The sequence below is a fragment of the Lynx canadensis genome, chromosome B4 (assembly GCF_007474595.2).
Source record: "Lynx canadensis isolate LIC74 chromosome B4, mLynCan4.pri.v2, whole genome shotgun sequence".
Taxonomy (NCBI): domain Eukaryota; kingdom Metazoa; phylum Chordata; class Mammalia; order Carnivora; family Felidae; genus Lynx; species Lynx canadensis.
Window position 1 is genome coordinate 96,415,017 of NC_044309.1, and position 17,726 is coordinate 96,432,742.

A 17,726-nucleotide genomic window follows, 5' to 3' on the forward strand; every position below is an offset into this window, starting at 1 on the left:
CTACCTGTTCCTCAAACACCCCATGTTCTAAACAGATGTTACAATATTCACCTAACGCTTTCTTTTAAATTCTACATATCTGCTAACATCATCTTATAGTCACTAGGCTTTAAGGTTTAAAGTGATCTTTGTGGGGGACCTGGGTGGTTCAGTTGGTTAACCGTCTGACTTTGGCTCAGGTCATGATCTTGTGGTTCTTGAGTTCGAGCCCCACATCGGGCTCTGTGCTGACAACTCGGAGCCTGCTTCAGATTCTGTGTTCTCCCTCTCTGCCTCTCCCCCACTCATGGTCTCTCTCTCTCTCTCTCTCTCTTTCTCTCTCTCATCTCTCAAAATTAAATAAAAAAATATTTAAAAAAATAAAAAGAAATAAGATGATCTTTGTTCTAGTCCTTAAACCTATCTCTGGTTTATCTTCATTGCTACCATTATTTGCTTCTTCTGCCTCTAGATATTTACTTCTTTTTTGGAATATCATAGCTAAGACAGTTGACACTTGAACAATGTAGGAATTAGGGGCACTGACACCCCATGCAAAAACCCACCTGTAACTTTGACTACCCCACAACTTAACTACTAATAGCCTACTGTTGACTGGAAACCTTACCAGTAAAATAAACAGTTGATTAGTACATATTTTGTATGTTGTATGTATTATATTCTGTATTTTTACAATAAAGTTAGACAGAATAATATGTTATTAAAATCATAATGGAGATAAAATACATTTATAGTACTGTACTGTGTTTACTGAAAACAATCTTCATGTAAGTAGATCTGTACAGTTTAAGACCATGTTGTTCAAGGGTCAACTTTTAAAACCACCTTTCCAAAATCCTTCCTTATCTTTTAACAGAAATCCAATTCTTTAGCCTTGGTATTTGATATTCTCTAATGACTGCTTAAATGTTATAACCCATCAAAACTTCTGTTGCCTGGGTTTATGCCTTTGTTCCTCAGTAGCATCTTCCCTACTTGTGCTTCTCACTTTTACACCTACATGACCATGCAAAGCCATTCTTAACATACTATACTCTCTGTTTAACCTTGCTCCTGGAATCCCATCCATCCTTCAAGGTCCAACCCAAGCATCACTTTTTAAATTTTTTTAAATGTTTCTTTATTTTTGACAGAGAGAGAGAGACAGAACATGAGTGGAGGAGGGGCAGAGAGAGAGGAAGACACAGAATCCGAAGCAGGCCCCAGGCTCTGAGCCGTCAGCATAGAGCCCGATGCAGGGCTCGAACTCACAGACCATGAGATCATGACTTGAGCCGAAGTCGGACATTCAACCGACTGAGCCACCCAGGCGCCCCCCAAGCATCACTTTTTAGATCCCCTTTGTCCTTCATCTCTCTAGATATTAGAATTTTTCCCTCCTCTGAAACAGAGTAAAATATTTTCTTTTGTCATTCATTGTATAATATGTTGTATCTTCTCATCTCACTTAGGAGGCTTTAAGGTCCTTGAATATAGAGACTTGTGGCATTCCTATTTATATTCTGCAGGATACTGAGTACACTACCTTACTTAATAAAGCATATGTTAAAGGAATCCATTAGTTGAGAAGATCTCCCTCTCTTCCAAGGCGATTACTTATCACTAAAGTACACTGATAAAGTAATAAACTGTGTATCCTGGCTGAATACAAAGTAATTGCTATGCTTTTGCTAATTTCTCTTTCTCTCTCATCCAGTTAAAATGTTAAGAGAACACCTTCTCTGAGCCAAGCACAGGGAACAGGGATACCAAATCATGAGGACACAGTCCTTTCTTTGGAGATGTTTAGTGTCTATTAGACTGATGTGCATACAGATGACTACAATGTGAAATTAAACAAATTTTAGCTGAGAACTCATATGAAAAAAGTACTCCATATAGAAAAATTACTACCTAAGGAATGGGTTTATAAGCATGCTTTTTTTTTTTTAAATATTCTTTATAAAACGTTAAAAAAATTAGTTTCTTTCGTCCTTTTCTCTCTCTGGAACTTAGTATAGCAAATACAATAATGGGTTTTCATAGGCAAGTCTCAAAATTATAAAAATCTTGCAGAAATACTGTATTTACTCCCCATAAAGCTACTTAGGCTGTCTAACATCCATTTTGTTTGATTGGGTCTAGAATTTTGAATCACAGGTGAATGTAAGTTATAATATTTCAAATGGTGTTTACTTGGTGAAAACAATGTTTACAGACACCCCAAAAGGGGTTTGGTGTTTTCGTTTTTTTAGAAAAGGTTTGTGGTGAGTTATGCCTGCATTAAGAGGTGTGATCTTTGTTATAATCCATACCTAGTAGGTGCCCGGTATATGTTGGCTGAATGATAACAGTTGGAGATCCCATCTGTCTATGCAGTTTTCTATGATTTAGGGATTTTCAAAATTCAGCTTTGGAAAGAAAAGGCTAGTTAAATATAGAAGAGTGCATGCTACTCTGGAGAATTTTAAATGTTCAAGTGGGCAACACAGAGCATTTTCTAAAAGTTGACTAAATTACACAGTATAATAATAAAAGAAGTTCGGTGGTATTGTATAACTTTTAAATATTGATTATATTTCTAGGTTTTATCTCCTGTTAGCACTCAACCCAGACAGGAAAACGGGTACATTCTTTATGATTAGAAAGAACTCTTTTGCCATTAGACCATGCTAAATTGATAGTTTTTATAGCCTGACAAGAGACCGAGTCATCATTACCTGGAGGGAAACACTTAAATCATCTGAGGATGGCTATTCTGTTCTGAAGGAGAGTTTGAGTTGACTGCTTGAGATTCTAACTCTCACTTCCCAGGTGGCAAGGGTTAGTTTTGCTGCGGAACTGACAGTTTCTACCCTCTGGGTGGGAAGATTAGATTGGGAAATGTATAGGAGGGGAGCTTGTCAAGGAAATTCAAGGAGCAGAGCTGATAAGTTCTAGAGGGAATTCTAACCTGGTCCTCTGATTGAATCATAAATGCTTATATTTTATGGACTTACACAAGTGTGGAGAAGATAAAGAGGAAAAAGCAGAAGAAAGAGCAAAGAGAAGAAGGTGTGGGAGGAAAATATATCAGAAGAGGCATAAAACTCTATGGCTTGTCCAGCTTATCATTTGTTGAGTTGTGAATAAAATACCAATTTTGAGAGCAATTTTGGTGATGACTGAAAATTTTTTTGAGACATTTCTTTAATGGTGATTCATGGAGCCTGAGTATCGGATTGCATTAAAATTTCAGACTCTAGGAAATAACTTTTAACAAACAATAGAAATTCATTTTTATGTCTCTGGACTGGCTGCAACAGTTGAGTTCCAGGCAAGATAAAAATCCATGTGTGATTCTTATGATTCTCTTATAAAAAAGAAACAACTAGTAAAGAAATGAATTGTCCGAGCGTGTGAATTTCTAATGGGTATGAAGTGGGATATGTAGTCATAAAGGGATTTTTCCCCCTAAAACCAGCCTATTATTTATATTTATACTTTTGCTGCTTATAATCCATTGCTCCATAGTTAAAAAATTTGGTGCAGTTTGAAATATCTTCTTGAAGGCTTATTTATATTTCATATACAAATTTGTGTTTCTCCAGGCTTGATCATCATTTGGAATGTTTCATATTGGTTATATGTCTACCCTTTTGCACTGATAACATTATAGGTGAAATAGACTCTTAAACCAGTATTTTCTTCTATTATTCTAAATATTTATATTGATCACATGTTTTATGTGGACATATGGCTACATCCAGCCTCTAAACAAAGCATTCAGGAAATAAAAACAATTACCTCGGTATAATACAGGTAGCTGACACTCATATCACAGTTACTGTTCCTCAGACTCAGTTTGCCTTACATATATCAATTCACGTAAGCTTCAGAACAATTACATTAAATAAGGACTATTATTGCCTACACGTTACAAGTGAGAAAAGTGAGAAACAGAGAGGTTAAAAAATTTTCCTAAGTAAACGTGGCGAGAGTCAGAGACAAGATTTGAATCCAAGCAGTCTGAATACTTGGTACTCCCTACTCTCCACTTCTACAGCTCAACTTTTAGTTGAGCCAGGGGTAGATGCGTAGCTATGTTACTGCAAAGCTATATTTTAATACGATTATTTATTGATGTGGGTATCCCTCCCTTACTAGATTATGAGCTTGTAAGAACAAGAACTATGTTTTATTAACTTTGTCATATACAGTGCTCAATAAAATTTTTATTACTCCTGAATTACAGCTTATTATTGCCTTGAGATACTCTGTCCAGGAGACTGTACAAGAGAAGTCACTGGTTTTATAACCACAGAACTTTTAGATCTGCAAAACAAAATATTTAATTGTTATCTGTAAGCGGGGCACTGTATTCATGATTCTTTCGTTTGTTTTCTATTTCTAAGAGTATAATAGCATGAATGAAATAGACTTTTTGACTAATATAGGATAATTTTAGAGTCGTTTTACTTGATTGACATTTTTTCTCTTCTTTTCTCTTTCTCTCTCTCTCCTTTTAATACTCTTTCCTACAGGGTGCTGCTCTAATTAGAATGCTGGCTAATTTTATGGGCCATTCTGTATTTCAGAGGGGTTTGCAAGTGAGTAAAATGCTTTCTATTTTGTCTTACATTTTCCTTGTCAATATATTTATTTTAAAGATATTTCACAGTTTGGGAAATTGCCAATACAAAATCGCTGAATTTGATGGAAAACTTGAAGATGAGTAAGGTGAACAATGTCCTTCCATATGACAAATGAAAGTGGTAGATAGGATTCTCACTGTATCAAATGGGAAAACTTTGAACTACTGTGCAATTTAGATCTGTTTAATATGCATTTTTAAGTTGAAATATTTTTCAAATATATGAGATTCTAAATAATCGGTATAAGATTTTCTAAAAGCATACTTCACTTTCCTTAAATTTGAAAGTTTATTTAAAGTGAAAATAAATTATGTTAGCTTTACATATATTTGAGAAAATCTATTGCAATTTTTCAGTTATTTTCCTTTTATGTTGTTGTTTTACTGTTGATATGCATAAACTGTTATTTGTTCCAAAGCTGTTTAAATGTTTTTAAAATTAGAAGTACAATGTTTTAAATAAAGGAAAAAAAAAGAAGCAGTGTTATCATACTGCATTTAAAGTATGAAGTATGAAATCTAAGAGTGGATTCTTAAAAAAGAGGATTCTTAAACTCTTTAATGCAAACACAAATATAGAAAAATATAACTTTTATTCCATTGAATCTGTCGGAGTAAATCATGTTCCTAGCAGCTGTGATTGATGAATTATTTATGATGCATTCTGCTACTTAGAAGTGTCCTTTAAAGTAAATTGATGTTCACCTGAAATACAATTATGCTAAGACAGAGAGAGCAATCAATCTTATCTCTTCTTTGTAAAGCTTTTCATTTTGAAATTTAAATAAACTACATATGGGATTAGGTCGTATTTTAGTATAATTCTATCTTTGCCCAAAATGAACGAAAGGTAAAATGCAAAGCAAGAGTTAAATATGTTACGACAAAGCTACATATACTTAACACAACAAAGAAAAAAATATTTAAATTTGTTGAAGAATGATTTCCTTTAGAAAATATTCTTACAGATTTGTTTCAGCAGGGATTGAAATTTACTTTAATCAGCTCTTTCCATTAGGGACACCTTCAGAATAGCTGAATTCTATTGAACCTATTTGCCGGTTGCTAGAGTCTCCATTCTGATCACATAGTTGGGAAAATCTTTTTTCTCAAAGAGTGCCCTCCATGAATATCAACTGTCTGGAGGAATGTCCTTCCTATCCCCAATCCTATGTTTTTTTCCCACTGAAGTTGTAGACTGTGACAGTTCCAGAAAATATCTAAGCTTTCATTAGGGCAACACAAATTGAATTTGATTTCCTGGTAGCAAGTTGATGTGAAATCATTTTCTGTATAAAATTTTTATTGTTTTTCCTCGTCTGTGTGTATGGATTTGCTCAGCAGATTGAATAACTCTAGTTATATTATTTGGAAAGGATTATATTTTTGTAAAATTTTTCTTTACCCTGTCGTATTTTTGATAGTATACAAAAGACATCAATTTTTAATAAACCCTTTTCTACTGACCCAGACTATTTAGTTTTTTCAGAAACAGAGGGTACCCTCTGACTCCTATTATATTAAACTTTTATTTGAAGCTTGTATTAATGTGTGCCTTTATGCTCTGATACTTGATTTGGTTAATTTTCAACTGAGGGGACTCTATGTTTGTCAACATTGCATTTCATTTACCTTGTGACATCTCATTGATCAGATGGATCTGTATCCTTCAGGACTTCGCTTGCAGCTTTATTTATACTCATCACTCAAACTGATTTAGTGTATCATCAGCAGTTTGGATTAGTTTACAGTAGATCCCTATGTCTAGGTGATAAATTATCATCTCTTGTGCATGAAGATTTATGGGATACATTTTGGAAATGACCTCCTGAACAGACACTTCATGTCGTGGTGCTGAGTGGTCATAGAGTTGATATTAATATATTTCCCATCCACAAGGCTCTGGGGAGTCTTGGTTGACATGTTATAGGAGCTAATCTGGACTTTCAATGCTTCCCTCTGCTTGGGAAATCTATTAATTGTTTTTACATTAACCATGGCTTTTCTATGATGACAAGTGAAGGTTTATATTGCAGACAGACCCAGAGTTAGATTTACAGGTGTGGTCAATCCCAAATTGCAAATAGGATGCTTTTCATATATATTTTTCCCTCATTTCTTTTTTTCCTTCCTCCTCTTTTTCTTTCCTTTCCCCTCCTCCTTTTTTTCCTTCAATTTATTTGTTTGTGCCTTTCATGTTCCACATAGGAGCAATGTTATAATGGTGATTTCTTTTAAAATTTGTGTTCTCTTACAATTTTTGTATCCTTATGACCCATCCTAAATGCTTTTGGGAACAAGGAAAATGTTTTTTACTAATACAGCTGCAAAATATAAAATATAATACAGCTGACCCTTGAACAATACAGGGGTTAGGAGCACTCACCACCCCCACTTGACACACATAGAGTCCAAAATCCACATACAACTTTTGACTCTCAAAAACTTAACTACTAGTGGCTTACTGTTGACTGAAGACTTACCAATAATATAAACGGTAAATTGATACACTTTTGTATGTTATATATATATTATTTATTGTATTCTTACAATAAAGTAAGCTAGATAAAAAATGTTATTAAGAAGATCATAAGGATGAGAAAATATATTCATAATACTGTACTGTAAAGAATCCACATATAAGTGGACTTGTGCACTTCAAACCCATGTTGGGTTTGAAAACCCTTGAGGGTCAACTGTATATATTATATAATATACACAATATAAAATGTTAAATCTAATATAAATTAAGATATAATAAATACAGATATAATATAATTTATAAATATAATATTTATATATTAAATATAATAAAAGTAATATAGAAAGGTAGTAGGTTTCTGGAAAGTTTCTAGATCAGTTCAGATGTTCATATTTAACTTGCAAAGTATCTGAATATCAATTCAACTATATTCATCTACCTTTCATATTGTGTTCTTATATTTTATTATTTTTTTTAGTTTAAAAAGTTTGAGAATTTGAGTTTATTTTGAGAGAAAGAGAGAGAGAGACAGAGGCAGAGATACAGGGAGACAGAATCTCAAGCAGGCTCCGTGCTGTCAGCATGGAGCCCGATGTGGGGCTCAATCTCACCAACTCCAAGATCACGCCCTGAGCCAAAATCCAAGAATTAGATGCTCAACCAACTGAGCCACCCAGGCAGCCCTGGGAAATATATTCTCAATTTCAGTACACATATATATTCCTCAGTAGAAAGGGACTCTAGAGACTTTTTGAGAAAAGTTTTGTTTCTAACAATCATATAATTCATTTGATCAGCTATTAGGAAGTCTAATAAATAGTTTCATACAGAATAATCACGACTTTCTTTGGTTTGGTCATCTTGATTTTTTTTTGTCTAATTCCCTTATTTCTTGAATTTTATTTGATGCTTAAATGGTTCAGTTTAGTACAATTTTAAAATAAATTGCCTCAAAACTTCTTTTTGTAAATAGGCAGTATAAAAAATTAGTTCTGGCTACCATTAATATGTCAGCTTCTGTTTTGATGTTTAAATTGAAAGTGAAATGTGGAGAAAACCAAGCATGAACCCTTGTTGGATTATGTATGCTCTCATAAATAATATATTTTTAAAACATAGAAATGTTTATGTTTTTTCTGACTCCACATATCTACTGTTTTACATAATCCATTTCCCAAAATAATAGCTGGTGTATTTTGGACGCATGAGGCAATGGAAATGATTATCATTTCTGTTTTTAATCAATGGTGGGGCTTTCTACAAGTCACTAAATCTTTCCTGGATTTGTAAAATGCAAGAGTTGTACTGAATACTCTCTGAGATTTTTTCGTCTTTCAGAATGTCCAACTGTAAGATTTATTTAATGCATTTTGCTAGTTAGACAATTTGGGTTTGATACTTTAATTTGGGACATCTATTTTAATTTGATGGGAAAATTTGTAAACTAGATATACAAAAGTGAGTGATTCCCTGTTCTTGAATTTTCAGTTATTATCTGAATATTAAGACTATATGGCCTTCAACGTACATAGTACTGTAGCTGTAGTCAAATCAGACCAGCATTTGCTATGACAGAGAATTTTTGCTGGTGATGTTTCTTTTTGCCCACTACTAAGAAACTGCTTATGTTTCTCTTGCTTTTTTGTTATTTTTCATATTATGTTACATTTTCATATTTTGCTCTGGATACATTACATGTGCATACAGTTGTCTCAGATGACATTTTCTAAGGACTTTTTGAAATTTCTTGGCGATTTTTAGTGTATATGCTATCTTTTCTAAAGTCAGAATTTTAAAAAAAAATATTTATTTATTTTGAGAGAGAGAGAGCGAGTACACCCAAGTGTGAGTGGGGGTGGGGGAGAGACAGAGAGGGGAAGAGAGAGAGAGAGAGAGAGAGAGAGAGAATCCCAAGCAGTCCCTGCACTGTCAGCACAGAGCCTGATGTGGGGCTTGAACTCAGAAACCATGGGATCATGATCTGAGCCAAAATCAAGAGTTGGATGCTTAACTGACTGAGCCACCCAGGTGCCCCTAAAGTCAGAATTTCTGCTTGTATTCCTGAAATTGGCTGGAATCAACTGTACCTGTCGGTCTGATGGCATTGAAGTGAACTGGAGGTTTGTCTCAAGGAGAATCGGCATCCCCCTTGATGAGTGTTATTATAAGGGAATCAAACTAGTGGTAACTAACTTTTCCAGAGGCTAGAAGAGCTGCTTTTGATGTCAAGGAAGGTTCAGTGGAATTTAGACTTTCAAGGTCCCCATTCCAATTCTCTCCTGTCTAGTCAGAAATAGACTTTGATCCCAAAGACTTTGTAATTCTCTGATAATGTTCTATTGAGGCAATATTTGTTTTCCCAAAGTATGTTCTTCAATTTAGACAATTGTATATAATTATTTAAGAAAATTTGACCATGAAAACCATAGATTACCATCCAATACCGATGGAAATTTCCCATCTCTGAGGGTCTTTTCCTGGAATATACCACTCTTGATGCCTAATAGAGTAGCAACACCGAACTATTCTAGGTATTTCAAGCAGAAAAGGATTTAGCACAGGGTATACGAATTTTCCAAAACTGTTGGGAGGATTAGAGGACTAAAGGTCAAGAAAGCCCACTGCTATACTTCAGAAAATCAAGATATTTGGGTATCACAAAGAATTTATACCCATACACTAAGAGTAGTTCTAATTAGGTTTTTGGAAGGAGCAAAATTAGATGGGTTTGTTCAACCTACCATCTTTATCCAAAAGTACTTTAAAAGACTTTCTTCATCTGGTTTTGGTGACACTGTATTCTCCTGAGTACAGTCGTAGTTCATTCCATGTTCAACCCCTAATACTTTTTAAGCATTGCTGAATCATTCGTCAGTTTTTACATCTTTCATTTCCTGGGGATATTATTGTTTGAGTGCATATTTGTTAATTTTCACCCACATGTAGCAATGCTTATGCATATGATCAGTAAATTAGGAATTACTTCTTTTATTTTTTTTTTATAACTTAAGTTCCTGTAGATCACATCCTCATTCTACATGAGTATTATAGACTTATTTCTGAAGTAATTCAGGTAATGATTCTTTTAGATAGAATTTTTTTTACATGATGTTGACATTTCTTATATAATTTTTACTTGTTTTAATATCCTAGTTACAATTTTCTCTTTTTCTATGATTTTTCTGGAAATAAAATAATAAGGCTATAATTATGGAATCCTCAGATAACATTGATTGTCTCAGTAGCTATTAAAAAATAATTCGTACATAGTACTATTGCTTTTTCTTTTTAAACAAAAACAGTATTGTTTTAATGATTTAAACCTCACGATCCCATCCTTCATGTTATTATGAATCAACACCAGGGAACTCAAATTATGAAGAAACATCATTAAGCTTGATATAAACTCAAACCCTGAAATCCATGTCAGAAAATACGTTACCTTCTTGCTCAACCAATGAAGGTAATTCAATATCATCTAAAATATGGTTGAATAAGAAAGATTTCTCTTGATTAGTATTTAACTGCTCTTTTCCATAAGGTAGCCCAGAACAAGATGTTTGGCTCCAATTATCAGGGTAGAAATTGCTTATGCAAATCAATGTAAGGCAATGAGGTGTGGATAAAAAGCAAAAGGGAAATATCATTATTATTGGTTTGTGCTCATAAAACTCTGACAGCCTGAAGGTAATGACAGGCACAAAGCCAGAGGGGTTGTTAGTAGCAACAACATACTCAATAACTTGTGTTCCAGTGAGAAGTTATATGTTAACATGTGTACACAGGATTTTTATTCGATAACTTCCGGCTTGCATTTGTGAGAGAGCGTCTGCTCCCTTGCATGTAGATTTTTCAGAAAAATGAAAAGTCATAAAATAATAGAGGAAGAGAGACAGTGTGTCGAAGATAATTTCCTTTCTGAAGAGACAGTATTGTGTTTTCATCCAGATGGTAGCTGAATCATGCTTAATGTAAAATGAATAACCACAGACAGTTTTTGCTCAGCTTTCTCTATGTTTCACTTAAATCACTGTGCAGTTTTAGAATTACTATAGATAGAAAGGTTAACACTTCATGATAATTTGTTGTGATCACTCAATACCATACGATAATGATGTTATCATTGCTGGTGGTTTTAATCATTGGATTTGACCTAATTATCATTTAATTTATTAAAGACCTAACTACAAAGCTAAAATTAATGAGAATGTTAGATAGAAAAAAATTAATTATAAGGAAATATTCCATGGATTTGAGAATCAAGAATACTATCTCCAATAAAAAACAAATAGTTTAAACATTAAGTAGCAATAGTTATTCATATTTCTCAGTCAGTACGAAATAATCTCTATTCATCTGTTTCAATTAATTTCTGTACAGCTACTGATTGAATCCTTGTCATTTTGCCTCTGAGTTAAATGTTGTTAACTGACCACTGTAACCATCTAGCATGAACTAAAAATCCTTTATTATTAACGACATATACCTCTGTTTGGTCATCCTGCAGGCATTTACGAAGCTCAACAGGAAGTTTTAGAAAGTTATATTCATTGGTTTTCTCTTACCTGTTATTTAAGGGCTTAAGATATTTTATATATTTTAGCTAAGAAGAGTTGGTTTTATAAAGTGATATTTAAGATAACTTTCTTTATGGGACACCTGGGTGGCCCAGTTGGCTAAACATCAACATCAGCTCAGGTCACAATCTTACAGTTTGGGAGTTGGAGCCCACAGAGTGTCAGGCTCTGTGATGACAGCTGAGATCCCGGAGCCTGCTTTGTATTCTGTGCCTCCTTCTCTCTCTGCCCCTTCCCTGCTTGTGCTCTCTCTCTCTCTCTCTCTCTCTCTCTCTCTCTCTCTCTCAGAAATAAACATAAAAAATTAAGATAACTTTATTTAAAATGTATCTGTGAAACTATTAGACACATTTTGTTGATGAGTATGTATATTCATATGCTGTTATGTGTGTAAATGCACACCAGTCTTTAATATACACACCCGTGGGTACATCTATCTGCAAAATGCCTCTCAGTCCTTGAAGACTCTACATTTGATCAGATTGCTAGTTCAGGATACAATAAACTTACCATAGAGGCATTTTGTTTTTTCCTCTAACCTATTTAACTCTTGCATGAGCAGTTTCCTTTCTTTTCCTTCAATCATTTCTTTTTCTTTTATGGGCCCTTTTCAGAACCTTCACGTAATAGCCTAGAACTACATATTTGGCAATGTAGTCAATGTTGTTGTGAAAAGAACCCTCCTAAATTTGGAAGATGGTTTTTCTTATTACTCATATTTTTATAATTGCTTGGTGATGCTACTACATAGTTTAATACTAGGCATACCATAATATTTTAATATATTTAGCTTTTTCCTTGTTTGGGACCATCTAGATCACTTTTCAGTTTTTGTTAAACGGCACCATAATGGTCTTTAAATTATAGATCTTCCTATTATATTTTAGTTGTCTCTTCATATCAATTTCTGGAATCATGTTATCCATTTTTCTTCTAAAATGTTAAGCCAATATGTAGGAGTAGGCATAAAGTTTGAAAGTTCTCTTTTTATAATACACTAAGCAAACAGCATTGGATCCTATTTTCAAAATAATTGTCTTACTAATTTACTAAGTAAAAGATTACCCAATTGCTATTTCAGTGTATATATTTTTATCACAAATGATGTTGAAAAATTTTCATATATTCTCTTGCATTTCATTCTTTGGTGACATAATCATCCATATGTTTTACCCATTTGAAGATTGAAGTTTTACTCTCATTTTCATAATTTTGTATAAGTGGTTATAAAGTAAAAATAATGAACCATAACATATTTACTACACATTCATTTTCCCCATGATATCTAAATATTTTAATGTTATTGTGAAAAAGCACATGTTATAAATTAGTGGCTTAGGAGGAGTGCCAAAGGTCTTCCCTAAGTTACATATTTGGAAAATGAGTTATAAAAGGTTCAAATGCATTAAAAACATTTGATCTACCTCTTGTTTCTGTCTGTGGAAGAGAGGGCTGTGTGCTAATATAGCACACAAAGAAATGGTGAATTCATTTGTCATACCGAATCTCATTTCCTTTTGCAATCAGTCTCTTATATTCACCTATTCTCTTCTGCTCAAGGTCTCTCCCAGCGATTATTTTACAGATCATTTTTTACCCTTAAGGGAAACAGCTCATTTTAGTGTTAAAATCTTTTCTTAATGCTTTGTGCTAATAAACCAAAATTGTGATTTCACTTCCTGCACCAGCTGTGCTTAGTTTTTATATCCACTGTACATGTTGCTCCCCCATCAGGCATGTCCAGTTATCCTTTTATTCCACACCAACTTATTATATACCCACTCTATGTCAGATGCCACAATAAATACCAAGAATTCAGAGCATGCTGTATACAGCAGGTATGGCCCTGATCTCATGAATCATATATAACAGAGTAAGATTGACCCTACGCAGGAAAAAAAAGCAAATACATAGATATTTACTAAATGTGAAAAATGCTGGGAAGGAAAAAATAGAACACTGTGAGAGAACATATGGGCAGATGGGTCAGGCAATTTTAGATTTGGTGTTCAGGAACTCTTTCTCCAGAAGAAGGAATGTATACTGAGGTCTGAAGGTGAGAAAAGGCTGGGGAGGAAGGAGATCATTTTGGAAATATGGAAGGGCCTGCAAGGGGCTGGAGCAGAGAACTAAGTTCAAGGAAAAGAAAGAAACTGGTGTGTCCGAGCAGAGTTAGTAAGGACGAGAGAGAAGGTAGGAGAGGAGGGCAGGAACTAATCATAGAGTGCCAAAGGAGACTGTGCTGAGGAGGTTGGATTTTATTCTGAGTGGAGCGGGATGCTACGGATAGGATCAGTTTTAAGCTGGAATGTGATGTGGTTCCATTTGTATTTAAAAGGTGAAAGATTTATGTGATTTGAAGAGAAACCAGAGCATTCCATTTGTATTTAAAGCAGTTATCTGGAAACTTGTAATAACACACTGGGCTTGGGGCAATCTGGATACCAAGAGAGGAATCAGGTAATAAAATTAGGAAGATATTTGAATATTCAGGTGAGAGATAATGGCAACTTAAATAGCCAGTAGATACACAGAGACATGGATGGATTCAAAATGTTTTTTTTAATGTTTATTTAATTATTTTGAGAGAGAGAGAGAGAGAGAGAGAGAGAGAGAGAGAAAGAGAGAGAGAGAACGCCAGCAGGGAGGGGGAAAGAGAATATCAAGCAGGCTCCATGCTGTCAGTGCAGAGCCTGATGTGGGGCTTAATCTCACAAACCAGGAGATCATGACCTGAGCTGAAATCAAAAGTCAGACACTTAACTGACTGAGCCACCCAAGCACCTCCCAAAGTGTTTTTTTGAAAGTAGAATAAGTGGACCAAGGGATAGATTGGATGAAAGATGTGTATGAGAGGTGAGGAAGAAGAGGTACCTAAGTATTATCCTAATGTTTGTGGGTTAAAGGTCTGGGAACAAGCCCTGTGGAGCTGTAACCCTTGGAGATTGAGAGAAGATGAGTGGCCCAGGGTAGAGACTGATACGGAGCAGCCTGAGAGGCAGGCAGAATACCAAGGGTGTGGTGTCCCCCAAGTCAAGCAAAAAGCTTATTTCAAGATTCAGAAAATGATCAATGAGGTTCAATGCAGCTGAGAGGTGGAGTAAAGACTGGAAAGTATTTCTTTTGGCAGCTTGCAGATTTATTGATATCCGTGGCATGGATTAAAGAGTGAAGGGGAAATGTCCGAGTAGAAACATGTGTATGTAGCATAAAATTTAAAGAAATTTGCCAAGGAAGGAGATCAGAAAATTAGGTTAGGTAGTTAAAGGGGGATAAGGCTAAGGAAAGTTTTTGTTTTGTTTTAAAGATGGGGGACTGTTGTACTAGTTGGGCTGGTAGAGAAGGAGTCAGGATGAGAAGAGCATGATAAATGTTAGAGAAGTAAGAGATAACTGGGACATGAGTCCCTAAGACGGTAAAAGAACTCATGTCTGATAGGAGATATACTTCCAGTAAATTTGGGAATTTGGAAATTCTGATGAATTTGATTTTTTCCGTGTTTTTTCAGCAAGGTCAGTAGCTGAAAGTGAGGTAATAGTGGGCCAGAGAGAGGTTTGAAGATTAAGGATTGGGAAGGGAAGGACGGCATGGCTGTTGTATTGAGTGCCTATTTGAGTTAGGGAATTATGAATTTATAATAACACTAAACTGATTGCCTTATTTTCTCCCATGATGCTTAGCAGCATGATGCAGACCTGGAGAAGGCAAATACTTGGATTCATCCAGGATTGGGGTTTCACCACCTAGTGTCCTTGAAGGACAAAGCTGCAAAGGAGACGAGGCTATTTGCTATGAAATGATTAAGATGAGCTATGAAATATAAGCCGGATAATTGGGGAAACAAAAACAGAATCTGATAGACAAATACCTGCCATTGATAAAGAGTCTTAACAAGTATATATGATTTGAACACTGAATAAAAGAAATCCCTGTGCTTCGGAGCATATGGGAAATATAATTTGTCCTTGTTGAATTATCCTAATGTCATGCCCATTAATATGGGGATATCCCAGGGAACTTTTTCAGTCCAGAGCATATGATGAAGAGCCCTTTGTTCTCCTGTACACTGATATACTGTCATACTGGTTTCATGGAGTGGGTTGATCAGTAAATGGGAAATAAGTGAGATAGCATTTGTTGCTTGAATGTTTGGTATATATCTTGTTGAAGCTTTGTCTTTGTGGTCACCTAAATGTTAGTGTTTTTGCTGTTTTAGTGCCAACGTAGGTATGGCTATTTTGTGCCGAGGGGCACTAATGAGTGCTTCTATTTCACGAGCCACCCCAAGTCACAAGCAACCAGTGGCTTGTCACCTGAGCAGAGCTCGTTGAAAAATAGGGCACTAGACTGCACAACTCAGGAGCCCTCCAGGCCTCTTTCTTTTTCCAGACCTGGGAGGAGAAAGGTTTCTAAGCTTTCCTCAAACCTAAAAAACTGTGGCTTTAATTTTTTTCTTGCACTTTTACTTTTTAGTATATGTGCTGCCGAAGCGAGCATGCACTTTTACTTTAAAAAAAAAAAAAATCCCTTAGGGTAGCTGGATGGCTCAGTTGGTTAAACATCTGACATTTGATTTTGGCTCAGGTCATGACCTCACGGTTTTGTGGGTTTGAGCCCCGCATCAGACTCTGCGCTGGTGGTGTGGAGCCTGCTTGGGATTCTCTCTCTCTCTCTCTCTCTCTCTCTCTCTCTGCCCCTCCCCTGCTAACCCTTTCTCTTTCTCAAAATAAATAAATAAAATTAAAAAAAAATCCCTTTAAGCACTACCTTCCTTCCAGGTTGTCCATATAATTTCCCTCCCTTGAGTCACTAGGACATTTTGACTTCTGGAGGTGAGGCTGAAGATGTTGACTCTAGGTACCTCCCACCTCCACCCCTTGAGCTTGGTCTTAAAATAGCTAACATTTCTTGGGTTCTTATGTGGCAGGCATTTTTTCTAAGAGCTTTACTTGTTTTATGTCATTTTCTGTGCACAGTCTTCTCAAGTATTATATTATCTACCCTTTCCAGTCGAAGAAATTAAAGTTTAGAGAAAATAGATACCTTACTCAAGATCACATGACTGATAAGGATCAGCCTGAATTCCTATTTAGTTTTCTAAATACACACACACTTCTTTATCAATTGAGTTGCATTTTTTTTTTCTCAACTAGTCACCAGCACTAGGTCTGAATGAGTAAAGGAGTGGAAGTGAGGAACTCCATGTATGAACCCTATAGTCCGTGAACATCTTGATTTATAAAAGGCAGTGTATTTTTACCAGTAAGAAAATAGTTTATTTTGTGAGCTTGTTGTGGTCAAAGTCCTTTACCAGGGCATTCAGGAAAAGCAATTCACAAACTTCAGTTTTACCAATAGATTCATTTTGTGTCTCAATAATATTTCAAGCTAGCAGCAGAAGTGAGAGGTGGGGATATTTTTCAGTACCCCAGCACACCCCTATAGACTTACATCCACATTATTTCACTAACAGGTGTAGGACCCTGTCAGCTTGTTCCAGAATGTACAAATTCAGCAATGGCAATATTACACCTCTGGTGATGCTCTTGAATGTTGAGGCATTGATGGCATGATATGTAATTACTAAATAAGAGATCTGTGAAAAGAAAACTGAGGTGAGAATATGCCATTGTCTATAATTGAAGACAAACAAACAAACAAGTCTTTTATGTGCTAGCAAGTTGTTTTGATTTAAAATTTTCTGATTTTCTGGTACATTCTGCAATTCTTTAAAAAAATATACTGCTTTTACATAATTATATGGATTATTATTATATTATATTATTACATTATATTATATTATATATTATATTATATGGATTATTATTATATTATATTATTACATTATATTATATTATATATTATATTATATATTACATATTATATTATATCATATGGATTTTTAAAATAATGTAAATTGCCTTTTTCTTCCTAGAAAAATATATGAATACTCCTATATCTAAGTAAGTAACTTCTAAAAAGTAAATCTAGGTGAAACACACATTAAACAAATCAAAATCAAAATGGCATGTAAACAGTGATATAAGTTATTTTC

The 17,726-nt window shown here is 34.8% G+C and overlaps 1 protein-coding gene across 1 annotated transcript in view; it reads left to right on the forward strand.

Moving 5' to 3' along the window:
- Nucleotides 1–17,726, forward strand: part of TRHDE (thyrotropin releasing hormone degrading enzyme) — a 383,925-nt gene that overhangs the window by 265,929 nt on the left and 100,270 nt on the right. The window contains exon 7 of the mRNA XM_030323249.1: nt 4,503–4,568. Within this exon, the coding sequence (XP_030179109.1) occupies nt 4,503–4,568 (66 nt within the window). The remainder of the gene's footprint in view (nt 1–4,502; nt 4,569–17,726) is intronic.